Source organism: Emys orbicularis, chromosome 1, assembly GCF_028017835.1.
Source record: "Emys orbicularis isolate rEmyOrb1 chromosome 1, rEmyOrb1.hap1, whole genome shotgun sequence".
NCBI lineage: Eukaryota > Metazoa > Chordata > Testudines > Emydidae > Emys > Emys orbicularis.
The window spans coordinates 84,479,368-84,494,555 of record NC_088683.1 but is presented as its reverse complement, the minus strand read 5'-3'; the positions used below and the strand labels follow the sequence as shown (position 1 = coordinate 84,494,555).

The following is a 15,188-nucleotide window of genomic DNA, read 5'->3' as shown; positions in this document are numbered from 1 at the left end:
CACCCTTATTAAGCAGTTTCCTGTCTCAAGACCGCATCCCAAGTATGCTGAGAACAATTTTGCTTCACCTGGATAAGAAGACCACCTGTGTTAAGCAAGTGGCTTATTGGCCCCTTGAATGATTGCTTAAAATAAGTTTTACTGTGTACCATATTCATTTTTATCTAAGTGTGAAAAATGGGAATCTGCAAGGTCATTTACATAAGTACATGACCAATTTATTCAGTGGAGAGAGAGAGAGATTTTCAGAGCCAGCTCTTCTCCTAGGCCTTCCAAATATGATGTGGATTTGCATACAAGTTTCCTAGTCACAAACCTAATTGGCACTTTTATAAATTAACTTTAATTAACTCAATCTTCCTTTTCAGTTTTTATGCATAATTTTATATGGTAAAATTAAAAGTAATATCAAGGAAAATAAATACAAAATTATAACTGTTTCCCCCCCCCCCCCCCCCCATATAGGGACAAGACACATTTCAAAGATGCATCTAAGCTCTCTACCTTTCTTACTGGTATTGATCAGTGGCATTTTCTGCTATTACGACTATGATATGGGATATTATCCAGACCCAGATGACCCTTATGTTCATTCAATGATGGGGCCATCTACAGCGGTCTGTGCCCCAGAATGTAATTGTCCTGAAACCTATCCATCTGCAATGTATTGTGATGACCTGAAATTGAAAAGCATCCCAATTGTACCTGCTGGAATAAAATACCTTTATCTCCGAAACAATATGATTGAGGGCATTGAAGAAAATACATTTGATAATGTAACAGACCTGCAGTGGCTGATCTTAGATCACAACCATTTGGAAAATTCAAAAATTAAGGGAAGAGTCTTCTCCAAACTAAAGAGTTTAAAGAAATTGCATATAAATTATAACAATTTGACTGAAGCTGTTGGACCACTTGCCAATACCATGGATGACCTGCAACTTAGTCACAACAAGATCACAAAAGTCAGCGCCAATGTACTGGAGGGGCTGGTGAACCTGACTGTCTTTCACCTACAGAATAACCAGCTGAAAACAGACTCTGTTTCCGGGGCTTTGAAAGGCCTGAAGTCACTTTTATATCTTGACTTGAGCTTCAATCAACTTACAAAGCTACCAAAAGGACTGCCTCCTGCTTTACTCATGCTGTATTTTAACAACAACCAGATCACCAACATTCCTGATGAGTACTTCCAAGGTCTTAAGGCCCTGCAATATTTACATCTGTCTCACAATCGGTTGACAGATGGTGGAATACCAGGCAACGTTTTCAATATCTCCTCCCTAGTTGAGTTGGATCTCTCCTTTAACATGCTGAAAAGCATTCCAACAGTCAATGAGAACCTAGAAAACTTCTACCTCCAAGTCAACCAAATTAACAGTGAGTCACATTTGCATATTTTAATGTAATGAATAATACAATTAATGCCACTCCCTGCCTAGGCCACAGGAGATCCATAGATAGTGACACTGCTATCAAAGCTGGGCATGTTCTCTCCCCATGTTTACCAGCTTTTACTTACCAGCTTTTACTTATCAGTTTTGTATTTTTCCATTTTGAAACCCAATTTTTGGGGGGGGGGATGGGGGAGGTTACCCTTGTTTTGAACTGAGCTGAAATTAATGTATCATGCCAACAGTCATTTTAAGCACTGAAAGAAGGGGTCAGATGGGGAAGGGGGGAAGGTGGTGATACTCTCCTGGGGGCCACCTACAAAATAGACTCCATCCATTTGAGTCACTGAAATGGACACCACTCATATTGGATTGTGCTCCCTGAGCTTCAGTGTGTTCCTAGAGCTTGGATCCCCTCACTGGAGCTTCAGTATGTCCTGGGACTCTGCTAGGTTCCTTGAGCTTAGCTCTTTCTTAACTGGGAGGGTGGGGGGGAAATGAATGATGGAACTCATCCAAATACCATCCTCTTGTGACACCAAAATGAAATCTCACTCACAGTAAATTCTGGAGATCTGGGATTTTCTCTCTCCTTTCTTATGTGAAATAGTTAACAAATGTTGACATTTAAATTGTCATTATTGGGTATCTGAGTTAACACCTCATTGAGTTTACACTGCTCAGAGAGACTGCTGTAGGCTCTCTTCAGTTTCATGTAGACATCTCTGTGTATAATTTTCATAATCAGGTCTCGATTTTGGCAGACAATTGTGCATTTACTATGAATTACTAATTAAAAAATTAAGGCCAATATTTTCAGAGATTTGCATCTATAGTTGAGCACCTAAATCCAAGCAGGACCAGCTTTCAGGTGTGCTAAGCACCTGCAGTTCTCAATCCATGAAGCCTAACTGAGAGCTGAAAGTGTTCAGTTCTTCAGAAAGTTGGGCCTACAGTGTTTGTGTATCCAGATCAAAGGGGCCTGATTTTCAGGAATGCTGAGCATTCAGAGCTCCCACTGAAGACAATGAGAGTTGTGTATTCACCTTGATAAATTGGGCCTTTCAGAGCCAGCTTCCCTTCCACCCTGCAGCCCATGCTACAGGTAGATATTGTAAGAGAGCCTTGCACAGGGGGTAAAGGGCTACTGATGATCTACCCCAAAAGTTGTAGATAGAAAAAACAATATTTAAAAACGGATGGACTACATTTGAAACTATACTTATGTTTTTTAAAAAAGTCACTTATATTGAGACCCAACATAAAACTATTTATGTTAAGGAACTCTTTCTTGTGTCCTTCATTTTCTGAGTCATATTTAGCAATGATCAGACAATGTTTGTATTGAATGTCACTTTGTCTCAGAGTTCATCTGTTCCATGCAATTGGCCCTAGCCCTAACGTGAAACCATAACTGGATGTGACAGAGTAAAAATAATACTAATGATATGTAACAATTAAACAATGGTTTTTAAATTCTAAATACTGAATAATAATTTCCACTAAATGATTGTGATTTGATACCAAGATTAGACATGGCACGTGAGCTGCTAGAGAGAGAGAGAGAGAGAGAGAGAGAGAGTGAGAAAGAATCATTTTGAATGCAAATTCTTGCTACATTACTAGAAAGAAAACAAAACATTTCTCAACATTAGTGTCTTCAGGCCTTCCTTAGGTCACTTTGCACTGCCTGCTGCAGAAAATGGCTTCAAAGCATATAATTGGCCTGGTATGAGGGAATCCTAAATTGGTATCAAAACAGAGTAGCCTGTTAAGAGCTGATGTGGACATACATAGACACACAGCAATTTTGTAACACAGACAGCTTTACACTAGCTAATCCTGTCCCCACCCCACTGCATGGAGCATGCTGGAGTCACCTGTAGGCCAGGAGTGAGGCACTCTGGGATGACAATTGAGTGCAATGAATTCCACTGATCCCAGGACAATGGAAAAAGTCCTACATGGCCATTTTAGCTGGTGTAAATTAATAGCTAGGTCTCCCACCTAACATAGGATCATTGGAGGCTTATAGGCACCTTTGTCCCCTCCAGTTCTTAAACTCAGTGCAGCTGAGGATTGAGCCTTCTTAGTTTAAATATCCTATTTTTAGCAAGGTTGCTCAAGTGTGGATTTTCCTATTTAACCTAGGTCACAGTTTGTACCCAGACTTTGCTATGCCATCGGGTTCTTGAGTTAGTCACTAGAGCTGCAGTTTGGGTAGAAACAACCTGGGAGCATTTCACATTCCTTTGTGTTAATGCAGAAAAAGAAATGTAATTTTTTTTCCAAATACAAAATGTATTCAGTAAACAAAATATAATCAATCAATTGAATCAAGTTAAGTACAGTCATAGGGTGCAATACTTGGTGCAATACCTTGGAAAGCAAGAAGTGGGCAGACATGATTATTTTTCACCTTTATGGCTTCTCCCAAGTCTTCCCAGTGTTACAGCTGGCCAGGGCCATTCCAGCCTCTGACACATGGTAGAGCAGCCCTGAGATCAACATCAGCCCTGAGATCAACATCTTTTCAGCCTCTTTCACCAGCCGGGCCCCCAGTATACCTCCCTTCACTTGGGGGCTACAAAGGGTGGTGATGAAGAGCTGAAAATGCTGGACCCAAATCACTGTGGATTCTCATATGCCAAAGATAACCTCGAGTATCTAGCAAAAGTGTCTTTGAGACTCCATCTGTGCAGCAGCCAAAGCAGTTCAGTGGTACAATAATCTAGCCCATAGACAAAATTTCCATATGTCATTTTTCATTTGAAAAACACTGAGATTAACTAAAGCCCTAGTGATCAGACTATATGTGGGTGCAGTGCAGGAAAATCAACCTCTGCACCAGTCCATTAATCCTATGGGCTGAATTCATAACCACAGCCCTTTTGTGCTGGTTCTGCATGGAGTGAGTTCTGTGGCCACTTCATTTTGTGTAAACACTGGTCTTCCCCTGGTCCATTCCAGGCCTGCCCCCAAAATGATTTTGCACAGAGGCCTATGCAAGATTGGTTCAGACACCATTTCAATGGAATACAGAAGCAATCCTGCCTGGCAACTTGGCCAGCCAAAACTGGTCAGAAAATAGTTTTTTATACTCCCATTCCCCATTATGGGCTGGTGAGTGCAGGAGATGTGACATAGAAGTACCTGGTCATGGTGTATGACGAGAGATGTAGTTTGGCCCAGAGAACCCAGTCCATAGAGGAGACTAGGAGCATACGTCACCTGAAATACAACCTCCCTCAGGCACTGCAGTGCCATTTCAAATCAAAATATTTTGGCTTTCAGACAAAAACTGAAAAAAAAATGGTTTTTGTGCAATTGGTATTTGGATGAAATAGCTACTTTTCCCATGGAAAACAGACACTTTTGTGAATAATTTGATTTAGTTGAAAACCCAACTTTCTGTCAACACACAGTTTTGATGGAAAATGTCCAACCTGTCCTAGTCACTATCTCTATGTCGGGCTTCAGTGACAAGGAGGTGAATTGCACCTCACTGGCAAAATTCCGGGCACATCTCCATGCACAGGGATCTCAGAAAGTCAAGGAGAGCTATGCTCATGTTACAGTCACAACGTTTTCCAGTAGTTACAATATACAAATGTTTCGAAGTTTGTCTGGGCAACTTCAGAACGTTCTGGGCATTTCCAGAAACAAAACACATTGGAACATTATTGGAGAAGTGTTCGCAATATTAGTCTCTATAATATTGGAATTCAGGTGCTAATGCACATGACTACATTAGAGTGGTCTTATACTAAAGAGGGACTAATTGTTATAGATGTTTCATAAGTAAGGGTGGCAGGTGCATTCAGAAAACCCTCAGTCATATAACTACAACAGAAAGGTGAACACACTAAAAAAGCCTCTCACAATTTGACATTTATATGTTCTGTATATGACATCTAAAAATGTAGAAGTTGTGGACCAGGAGCCTGATGGAAGTCGACAGGAGCCTTTCCTTTGACCTCAGTGAGGACTGGCTCGGGCCCCAATTCTCAAAGTGGTCTCAATCTTATCCCAATACAATGTACACCATTTTGCATGCAGTCATTCACACATGCAAATAATACATGTACATATGATACAGTTTACAAGCACACATGGAGTTTGGATATGCAATCAGGTAGTTAAATATCTATGCATTAATACATGCAAAGCTTATATTACAACCAAGTGGCAGTCTTTGTACTCACAAAAGATAATGTTGAAAATTCTATGTTTAAATTTAAGAGCCATTTTTTAAAATGTGACCCTTAAAATCATTGACTGCCATTAATTTTGCTTCCCTAAGCAAGAAAAAAAATGAAAAGATTAGCCTTTAAATTCTTGTATGTGTTTATCTGTTCAGTTTACAAATTACAGCCAAATTGTCTGCAGCTTAGCAGACCTAATCATTGGAATATATTGTAGAAACTTTATATTAAGTGAATGAATAAGAACTCTTGAGCAGTTTTGTGTTTTTTACTAATAGGTGCAAATCCAGTAACCAGGCGAGGTTCTGGACAGATACAGGGATGAATCCTCCCACAAAAGACATGAAAAGACCTTGGATTGCTCCCTGGCTGGAATAGATTGAGGGTCCTTTCCTGGTCCCTGACTCCTTTTGGGTAGGAAGTGTGGCAAACTCCCTGCATAACATAACACATCCAATCCCTTCCGTGCACAGTGAACTGCACTGATTCCACAGCCAAAGGTTCCTTCTTAGCTATGGAGGAAGTGGCTGTATTTGCCCCATGGTTTTGATTGCCCCGTTGGAGTCCTGACATGTATTTAACTGCAGTCACAGCAGCATGAAAGATCAAAGTGATACCTACTGTTTCCATAGTTTATGGAGTGTCAAATTTAGTAACAATCTACATAGACCCAATCCTACAAACATCACTCATGCAAATTATTCTTACTTATGCAAATAGGCCTATTGATGTCAGTCAGTATCTCATATCTGGAAGAATATCAGAATCAGCCTGTAAAATCACAGAAGCATAGCACTGGAAGGGACCTCAATAGGGCACTCAAGGCAGGACTAAGTAATAACTGGACCAATCTTGACAAGTGTTCGTCTAACTTGTTCTTAAAAATCTCCAATGACAGAGATTCTATAATCTCTCTAGGCAATCTAGTGCTTAACTACCCTGATGGTTAAGATTTCTTTTTCTAATGTCCAACCTAAACCTACCTTGCTGCAATTTAAGCCCATTACTGCTTGTCCTATCCTCAGAGGTTAAGGACAACAATTTTTCACCATCCTCCTTGTAACAACCTTTTATGTATTTGAAAAATGTTATGTCACCACCTCAGACTTTTCTTCTCCAGACTAAACAAACCCAATTTTTTAAATCTCTCCTCAGAGGTCAAGTATGTTTTTTAGATCTTTAATAATTTTTGCTGCTCTCCTCTGGACCTTCTCCAATTTTTCCACATCTTTCCTGAAATGTGGTGCCCAGAACTGGACACATTACTCCAATTGAGGCCTTATCAACATGGAGTAGAGTAGAAGAATTACTTCTTGTGTCTTGCTTACAACACTCCTACTGATACATACCAGAATGACGTTTGCTTTTTTTGCAACAGTGTTACACTGTTGATTCATATTTAGTTTGTGATCCACTATGACCCCCAGATCTCTTTCTGCAGTACTCCTTCCTAGGCAGTCATTTCCCATTTTGTATGTGTGCAATTGTTTGTTCCTTCCTATAGTAGTACTTTGCATTTGTCCTTGTTGAATTTGATCCTATTTACTTCAGACTATTTCTCCAGTTTGTCCAGATCATTTTGAATTTTAATCCTATACTCCAAAGCACTTGCAACCACACCCAGCTTGGTATCATCTGCAAACTTTACAAGTGTACTCTCTATGCCATTATCTAAATCACTTATGAAGATATTGAACAGAACCAGAACCAGGACCGATCCCTGCTGGACCCCACTCAATATGCCCTTCAAGCTTGACCATGAATCACTGATAACTACTCTCCAACCAGTTATACACCCACCTTATAGTAGCTCCATATAGGTTATATTTTCCTAGTTTGTTTATCAGAAGGTCATGTGAGACAGTATCAAAAGCCCTACTAAAGTCAAGATCTGCCACATCTACCACTTCCCCCCTATCCACAAGGCTTGTTACCCAGTCAAAGAAAGCTATTAGGTTGGTTTCATATGATTTGTTCTTGACAAATTCATGTTGACTATTACCTATCTTCTAGGTGTTGACAAATTGATTGCTTGATTATTTGCTCCATTATCTTTTGAGTGCTGAAGTTAAGATGACTGATCTGTAATTCCCTGGGTTGTCTTTATTTCTCTTTCTATAGATGGGCACTACATTTGCCCTCTTCCAGTCCTCTGGAATCTGTCCCATCTGCCTTGAGTTTTCAAAGATAATCGCTAATGGCTCAATTATCTCCTCAGTCAGTTCCTTGAGTATTCTAGAATGCATTTCATCAGGCCCTGGTGACTTGAAGACATCTAACTTGTCTAAGTAATTTGTAACTTGTTCTTTCCCTATTTTAGCCTAAGATGCTACCTCATTTTCACTGGCATTCACTATGTTAGACGTCCGATTGCTACTAAGCTTTTTAGTAAAAACTGACATAAAAAAGGGCAATTAGCACTTCCACCATTTCCACATTTCCAGTTATTGTCTTTCCTTCCTCATTGAATAATGGGCCCACTCTATCCTTGGTCTTTCTCTTGCTTCTAATGTATTTGTAGAATGTTTTCGTGTTACCTTTTATGTTTCTAGCTTGTTTAATCTCACTTTGTGGTTGGCCTTTCTAATTATGTCCCTACATACTTGAATTGTTTTCTGATATTCATCCTTCGACATCTGACCTACTTTCTACTTTTTTCCACTATAGTTTATATATTACTCTACACTCCAATATGGAGCACCTTTAGTCATGTAAGAATATCCATTATCTCTCCCCCTTCAAAGAGAAGGCCGTACAATATATAACAACAGGGAAATTGCCAGTGGCAGAGTAAGGCAGAATGAAACAGAACTGCTGAGGTAGGCCCCACTTTCTAAAGTAATTAAAAAAAAAAATTATTTTGTGAATCCCCCACAAAGCTTCGCCCACTCCCCAATTTTACGTCTCCATTCCTTAGAAATGACCTAAGTTTCCATGTTTTGAAGAGACTCCTAAATCATGTAGGTGCAGTACTTATATGTTTGGTTCATACGGGCCATATTTTACCAATGACAATGGAAGATTCTAATGAGCATGCACAAGGAGTCCCCTTGAAGTCCAAATGGGGATATCACCTACCATATTTTTCAGATCTTTTTCTGTCTTCTTTAATATTCCCATCAGGAAAAAGGTTTTTTTATCTACAAGGTGCAGCAATTTTCCTAGGTGACTTAAGGGAAGACAGCGTTAGTCAGCCTGAAATGAGGGTTAGGGTGGAATTTTCAAAAGAAATGAATTTCACATTGAGGTATAATAAATAAAAAATAAGATATTTAAAAGCTAATCCCTAACACAGAGGCCCATTGACCTGCATCCATCTGCCAGCATACCCCTAGTCTGTTTTCACCTGCACATTTCTGTCTCTCTTCATATGTATGCCATCCAGCATTTGCTTTATACCTTTCTCACAATTTATTCAGTATGACCATGCCTTCCTCCCAAACACGCCTGCCAACTGGGTGCTGAGCTCTTTTGAAAATCTGGCCATTTATTTAAGTGTCTAAATGGGAGCTGGACTCATTTTAAAATCTGGTACCAATCGTAGATGCTGAGTACTTGAAAAAATCTAGCTCTGAGCTCCTTTGAAAACCCAGCAACTAAGTGTGAGCTCCTCGTCTAATGTAAATCCATGGAGCTCCACTGAAGTCAAGGGGGCTATCACTTTACTCCAGCTAAATATATAGTGCATTGTGTTCAAGGCCACAGATACCTCCTGGCATTAGTCATAGTTTCAGACAATTGTGTCAAGTAGACTATTATTACGATTAATTATCATCATTATTTTGTGTTTCAGAGTTCCCACTGAGCAGCTTTTGTAAGGTTGTTGGACCACTAACCTATTCCAGGGTCAAACATTTGCGTTTGGATGGAAATAATCTCACTCGATCTGACCTGCCACAGGAAATGTACAACTGTCTCCGTGTAGCTGCTGATATCTCACTGGAGTGAAGTGCCTCCGATTTCCTTATAAGGGTCATAACTATACTGCAGATTTACACCAGCATAACTCTTTAAAATTAGGATGTCTTAACAAAAGTCAATTTGCATATTATCTATTCTGTTTGTTAATATTTAGCATGAACCTGGTGATCCTAACAAAACATGTTTGTGCATACTTTTACAAGTAGTTTCAATTGTTTGTTTCTGGAAACACAAAAGGACCCTATTCAGCCCCCTCCCTCCCCCAAAAAATCTGGCTTCCAAGTTGGAGGAATATGATCATGATTGTAAAAATCTATGTGCATTCACACGCATGCACACAAACATTGGTGTATGCAGTTTTGTTCAGGTTCTCATGGAAGTCAGGTGTGTTTTTGGTAGAGTACTGAATGGTAATTTAGGGCTGAACTGTGTATGTACAATATTCACCCTGGTCAACATTAATATTCTAAATTATTCACACCTTTGATATATTTTTAGAAATTGCAAAAGAACAGCATAATACAATTTAGCAATATAAATATGATAAAATTTGTATGAAAATATATTTTCAGAGCCCATTTGAATATGACATTAATGAGACATGAAAGATTATGAAGAAACAAGAACATTTTTCAGGATTTTTAAATTGTTTGTTGTTGTTTTTGTCACTTACCTATATACTTTCATGGAGAGGTTTTTGTCTGCTACCAGTAGAATTGTTATTTCACAGTAAATCATATATACAAGTATTTTTATTCAATTACTTGCATGCTACGTTTAACCAGACTGTAGAAAATAAAACATAGCAAATAGCTCTGTTGTGTCCATATCATTGTCAAATATGTTGCAGTCTTTTATAAACTTGAAAAGGAAGTTCAGGTTAAAACTAAAAATTCTAAGGTATTATATTTTGCTGAATTTATTGTAAGGTTAAATAAACTGTTTTCTGAACTTTGTAGTTTCAAAATGTTTTCAAACATATCATCCAATTATATCCACTAGCACTTGTGTTTACCATTTTGTCCAGTCCTTGTGCACTGAGAACTGGCAGGTGAAGCATGTCTGCTATAATGAACTGTTAAGTAATCATTTGAAATGTATTTATGAATTTTGTGAACATGAAAATGAAATGTATCAGATGTCACAGGCAGTAAGTGTAAGGCAGTGTCAATCCCTTCTGATACAAAGAAACTAGTGCATGCTACCTGGGAATGGGAAGTCAAAGTACTGTGTGTCTTGGAACACACACTAAAATAGACTTGGCATTAACTAAAAGCCAATATGATAGCTTGCTTGGAAACAAGTACTGTCCCATGGATACTATCTGCCTTTTGACTCCTTGATTATAAAACCCTCAAATAAGTACTATCCTAATTTTTAAGGTAGAATCATTCACTCCTCCACCACCACCACCACCCAAAGAAATATCCCTGGAGTACTGCCAACCCTAAACTTCAAAAAGCATTCAACAGGTACTCAAAATCATTAATTACAAAATAATGTTTGTTTGTTTTCTATTTGCCTTCTTTTTTTTTAAGAGCCTTTGATGTTTGTGATGTCAAGCTTTTCTCCACAACACTGAGGGCTAGAAACTTACTTAAAAAAAATTAAATCTGCATTTCTCATGTAATCACAGGACTCCAGCAGCTGGGACTTTACAAAAACACCAAATATCTCAGGACACACAATAAAATTTTGAGAGTTGACAACATAGCCCCTTTGTGTAGGATTTGAATTGGTGTATGTTATGGTTTTGATGCCTCCTGTGTTGGCTGATAAACTATTTCTGCTATACTTTTGTGATGACCACCATTTTGATTGACACAGGACCTCCAGGGCTAAAAGAATGAGGCTTTACGGCTTAAGTTAAATGACAATTCCCTGTAGGTCAGAGATGTAAGCCTCATATCCTCTGCGGACTGGGCACTGAGAAGGACCTGTAACATACACTGAACAGTGGGTTACACTGGCTCTTTCTCCTATTATTATTTTCCATATTTCATTAGTTATCTACCACTGTGACTGTCTGACATCATTACAGGGTACTGAGGGGTAGAGGGCACCCCTCCATCAAACTAAAGCAATATAGCACTTATGAATCCCCACAACCACTGGAGAATAGCCTCCTTTCCACCTCTGAAATGAGAAATGGATAACCAACATCATAGCAGAGAAGGTGGCTGTGGAGAGCAGGTACTCACCCTACTGTTTACTCCCTAAGCTTCATAGAGCACAGTCCTTCAGATCTCCAGCACAAAGCTTCCCAGGGGGCCCATAAAGGGGTGAGGTTGATGATGCAGAACCAGTACTCACCTCTCACTCCGAAGATCTGACACAATCAGGGTCCCTGCAGCTAGTGAAAGAAAAAGGAACTATCCGCCCCCTTGTTTTCACATTCTGGTCCTGATTTTCATAGAGTGAGGAGCCAAGGTCCATGTGCATTTTTGTGCCTCCTTTTGCATATGCAAATAGACCTAAATACTCATTTTGCACATGTAGCTGCCCAATTTGCACACATGATGCAAAAGCGGGCAAACAGAAATATGTACTGACCCTGGGCTTCATTTTACGAAAACTAGGCCTTCCATATAAGTTAATACTTTCTAGACATTGAGCTAGAATGTCTGTGTTTGGGAACATTTAATAGCTGATGAAAACCTTAGAAAACTTGTCACTTGAGCTTGGCCCATCCACTCTGGCTGGATGATGGGTTTGTTGACCTTGAGGATGCAAGACAGACCTTCATGCTACTTCTGAATGCTGACCCACGGTACATACCTCCCTGTCTCCACCTGACCTGCTGTGATGTGTGTGTATATGTGACTGAATAAAATATATGATAGATGTACGTGTGGCTGTTTGTATGTTGCTTACTATTTCTGTCCCTGTCTTCTCTTCACCAGTCAAAATTGCCAACGATGTTTGCTATCACATTTCAAGGTGGAATTTCATGTGTGTGAGTTTGTACAATCAAGACATTTTGATTTGATGTGGATTTTGAGAGCTGATATGCAAAAAATGTGGGCACTCAATTTCATGAAGAGCAACATTTCAAGGGTTCAGGAAATACACAAAATTAACTGGTGAAAAGTTGCATATGGAATTTCAGGAACTGATTTTCATCAATTTCATCCAGCCTTTCACAGAGGGAAATGTGATTGACCATCAAGCTATCATTTAAAACAAATGTATTTCTTAATATAAAATATATTTTCATACAGGACTAGATTTACGTTATAGACACTACCCAGTAAGAGGATATGTGGAGCCATGACAATCCCCAGGGCAAACTGGGAGCATTAAGCTTTCATGCTCTCCACTATACCATTTTGTAGAATACAATTTTGTCTTTCCCTATGCAGCTGGCAGACACAGCACAAAGATAGCCCCTAAATCAATGAGCTTACAAAATATAAGATGAGAGACAAGAGGTGAATACATGAAACAGGCAGGAGAGCACAAGGTAATGGTAGGTTTGGTAATGTGCAGTGCTTCAGTGATGCACAATGAAGGGGAATATAATTCATTAAAAATTAAACTGTTTCAATTGAAATGTGGTTGTTTAAGGAATATTTCTATTGATATTAGTTCTTAAAACCTGTTTGTACAGAAGCTCAATTTTGGATCTAAATTGGCATGTGTCTATTAGGTTGTGATTTTTGGAGGGAGGGAGGAAGGGGTTAATTCCCACTGATTTTCAAATGCCAGCATTTACCGCTAAACTTCTTCTCAAAAGAAATATGACAATATGTGGGATCTGCCTCTAGAACTTTTTAAATTCTCAGTGGAGAGCTTGCAGTCCCTAAATATATTGCTTCCCTCCCATCATAATAAAGTGTTTATAAGGCAAAAGATGTACTCAGCAGTCCATATCTGAATAAAACTCCATTTCTCTCTGGATCTTGTTATATAGAAGTTTGATATTAAATGGCTAAGCCACATCATCAAAAATGGCAGTTCTCCTTTCTGTCCTGGTTTTGTCAGAGGTAGGACTAAATAGAGCACAAGGCCAGGCTATCACATAGGCTGTCTCTCTAGCCAATGGATTTTCCTATTTAAGGCGCCATAAGCGTAGCAAACTGGCCTGTGATATTTGCAGTAAATGATCAGCAGTTAACACACATCTGGTACAGAGTAGCTTTCTCTAGCTATCCAGATACTTATGGATTAGGAAGAATTACCCACAGTTGTTTTAAAGATAAAGAATGTTATCAGCATCCACTGCCATTCTTTCCAGTAGCAGTAGTCAAGACTGAAATAACATTTCCATTATCATTACCAACTTGTATATTCAATGCATTGTAATAGCTCCATAGACAAATCTTGGCAAGCCTGGCCTCAGTCCAGAACTTCATTTCCTATGTAAATAGACGTATATAAATATTTTCAGTCATTGAAAATGGATCACGCTTAAAGATGCACATATTTTTGATCAATTTGCACTTTTTTGATGCTCCCTTTAAGAGGGCAGCATTAAGAGAATGGAATCATTTCAATGAGGCAAAGCTCCAAATGCACAGCTTGTTTCTACTTCTGTTTAATAAAACAGATTCCCTTTGCCTTTAAGGACAGATACTCTCGTTATTTATATTATATAGCAATAAAGACACAGTACAGGCCAGATTTATCCAGTCCATGCACAGCAGGTGCAAAGTAAGGAAAAAGGCTTAGTGGGACAATAGAAGTACCCAAAGCTAGCACCAACTACAAGCATTCAAAGGGAGCAGAGAGCAGAAGGGGCCATGGCCCTGCTTTTCCTTTGCAGTAACCAGAGGAACTGGTCAGATGATGATGGGAGATCATGTCTATACTCTCTAAGGGTGGTTCAATGGCTGTGTTCCCTGGAAGTTCCACGCGACATTGTGCATCTCAGATAGTTATGATCATGCCACATATTTTTCCATCAGATATGCACAAAGTTCCACACAGATATCGTGATCATTATGGGCCAAATCTAAAGACCACCAGAGTCAACACTGGGTTTTTCAGCTGACATCAGTGAGCCTTGGATTAAGCCACATAACAAAGATGGCAACATTTTTCCTTTCGCTTCACCATCTCAGTGGGGTTTGGAATTGTGCAGGGAGCTGCCTGTTAACTACTGCCGACTCACTTTAGTCAGCATGGTTCTTTGGACTCCACTCTGAATATTAGAGAAGTGGAGGGAGCAGGTGTCTGGGGAGAAGACTTAGGCTGGGGAAAAGAACTGTATCATCAGTCAAGCCTATGAAGAAGGCTTAGGTTGGGGCACATATAGTGTTATTTTGGAATTACCTTTCTTGTTAGGGTACCTTTTTGACTCTACAGTATGTAACTTTTGTTTGTAGTTTTGTGGGGTGTTGACCAATTTACAGTCATATGTTGCAGGTTTTCTATTAGAAAACCATTCCACAAGATATTTATGTCAACACAATATTTTTTTGTGGGAAAATATGTGTCTCAGATATCTCAATGTTGTCTGTTTACCCTATACCTCAAAGAGAAATGGAAGAAGGAGATGAATCTATCTACTCTGCCTGAATTTTTGGAAACTATATTGCAAAATCTTATAGAGCCCCTCAAATCCAAAGCAGTCAACATTTCATCTACATTTTTTCAGGTCCAGTGCTTACCTGCTCAGTTTTACCCAAAGAGAAAGGAATAGTTTACTGCTCAATGTAACCCAAAT

The 15,188-nt window shown here is 39.1% G+C and overlaps 1 protein-coding gene across 1 annotated transcript; it reads left to right on the top strand.

Moving 5' to 3' along the window:
* Positions 1-485: 485 nt before the first annotated feature.
* LUM (lumican) lies at positions 486-9,547 on the top strand. The gene is made up of 2 exons (XM_065423632.1): positions 486-1,380; positions 9,393-9,547. Exons 1-2 carry the CDS (start codon positions 486-488, stop codon positions 9,545-9,547), a joined length of 1,050 nt encoding a protein of 349 aa, XP_065279704.1.
* Positions 9,548-15,188: the final 5,641 nt, after the last annotated feature.